At 49.0% G+C, this 1835-nt stretch overlaps 1 protein-coding gene across 1 annotated transcript in view; it reads left to right on the forward strand.

The window, feature by feature from the left end:
* The window catches only part of FAM155A (family with sequence similarity 155 member A), a 619559-nt gene extending 617730 nt beyond the window's left edge, over positions 1-1829 (forward strand). The window contains exon 3 of the mRNA XM_029936450.1: positions 935-1829. Coding sequence (XP_029792310.1) covers positions 935-1224 — 290 coding nt within the window. The 3' untranslated portion in view covers positions 1225-1829. The remainder of the gene's footprint in view (positions 1-934) is intronic.
* Positions 1830-1835: the final 6 nt, after the last annotated feature.

Genomic DNA, 1835 nt, shown 5'->3' on the forward strand with positions numbered 1-1835 from the left:
AAAAAAAAAAAAAGATACAAAATGGGTTATGTAGCTACTTAGCAAAATTATATGTACTAGAGCAAGGAACAAGATTGGAAAGATTAGAGGTAGCCAATTATTTTATTCTTCTCATCTACTTTGAAAGTTTCTAAAATATCCATTTGTTGATTTAAAAATAAGAACAATGCGTTATTATAGAGGAAGCAGGGAAAGGAGAAAGAGAAGAGATTCTGGAAGAGGGAAGATGAGAGGAGGGCCTGGGGAGAACGGGGCTGGCATTCCTGGAAAAGCAATGCTGCAGGCGAGGTTAGAAATGGAACCGCAGCCCGAGAGCCTCTTCCTGCAATGGTCCAGGCACAAGACAAGCTATTCTTCAGTAGAATAGCTAATGGAAGAATAAGATGTTTACAAAATAAATCCAACGGAAATGGTCGCCCATTGGATGCTTGGGAGGCTATGCCCGTTGACCAGAAGGCGAGCTAAGACAGGGCAAGGGCAAGGAGAGGAAGTGATCTGTAAAGGCGGCTCCTAGAGCTATGACGTCACGAGATTGCTCGGTGGGTTTCACTTGGCACAAGTAGTTACTTTACGTGTTGCATCAGTCGATTACATTCCTTCTAGAGAAAAAAAGGATGGGTGCACAGCCTTGGTCACCAAGCTGATCCAGAACCTCAGGTTCTGAGTTTGGACCCAATGAAACCTTTTTGCTGTGTATTCATCGCAACCGAGAACTTCTGAGGCGTGACTTTGGGGAATTTAAAAACAGAGCACAGAGAGGAACTTAAAAGTACCAGCTGACCATGTAACCAGGTTGCAGTGACCTGCCTTTCCTTTGCAAAACGCTTAACTGCCTGTAAGATCTGTGGGTCAGAGTTCAAGTAAGAGCGTCACTGCGCTGCGCGAGCCCCCTGCCGCGGCCTTCTAACCGGGCCTGTGCTGTCTTCACCCCCAGGGCTCCACGACACCTTCCTAACCCACGACGACCCCGAGTGCTGTGACGTCAGGAGAGAGGAGCGCGCCCGCAAGCCCGCCCAGGGGACAGTGGGCACCGGCGGCGCCTGCCACAGGACGTCACTCGCAGTGTCGTCGGCAGCCAGACTGGGCAACAGCAGACTCAAACTGTGTGTCCTCGTACTGATTCTCCTGCACACAGTGCTCGCGGCCTCCGCGGCGCAGAACGGCACGGCGCTGGGCGTCGGGGGCCTCCCCGCGCTGGACGAGGGCTCGGCGCGCGACGAGTAGGGACGGGCCACCGGGCCACCCGGCCACCTGGGCCACCCGGGCCACCCGGCCACCCAGCACCCGCCCGCGGCTGTCCGGACACACTGGGTGCTTTGACCCTCCAGCCGCTTACCGCAGGGCCTTGAGGGTGAAGGCTGAGAAGGTGGGCCTGCTCCAGACGAGGACACAAACACAGCTTTTTATGGACTAAAAGGCTGGAAAGTGACTTAAATTTCTCACGCCATTTTATACACTGTGTTTTAATGTTTGGAGGTTTTATTTGCTTTCCTTTTGATTTGGGGTTTATTTGTTCGTTTATTTTTTTGCACTTGTTAATACAGGATTTATTTTTGGGGGATGGTTTCTCAGAGGTAAACTAAGTCTTCACTGTCTCTCTCTCTCTATATATATTTCTAGTCATTGTGTGTGTTCATCAGATAGTTCTGTCTCTATGTCTGTCAGTTTCTATTAGCGGAATGATTGCTATGACCTCGAGGTATAGCAAAATACAACAACAACAAAAAAAAATCATAAAAAATTTAAAAAAGACAAAAAAAAGAAAACAACAAAAAATAAAAATAAAAAAAAACCCTAACTCTTCCCTCCCGCTTCCGGAAGCGACTGCCTTCCCC

The sequence above is a fragment of the Suricata suricatta genome, chromosome 4 (assembly GCF_006229205.1).
Source record: "Suricata suricatta isolate VVHF042 chromosome 4, meerkat_22Aug2017_6uvM2_HiC, whole genome shotgun sequence".
In the NCBI taxonomy this organism is placed as follows: domain Eukaryota; kingdom Metazoa; phylum Chordata; class Mammalia; order Carnivora; family Herpestidae; genus Suricata; species Suricata suricatta.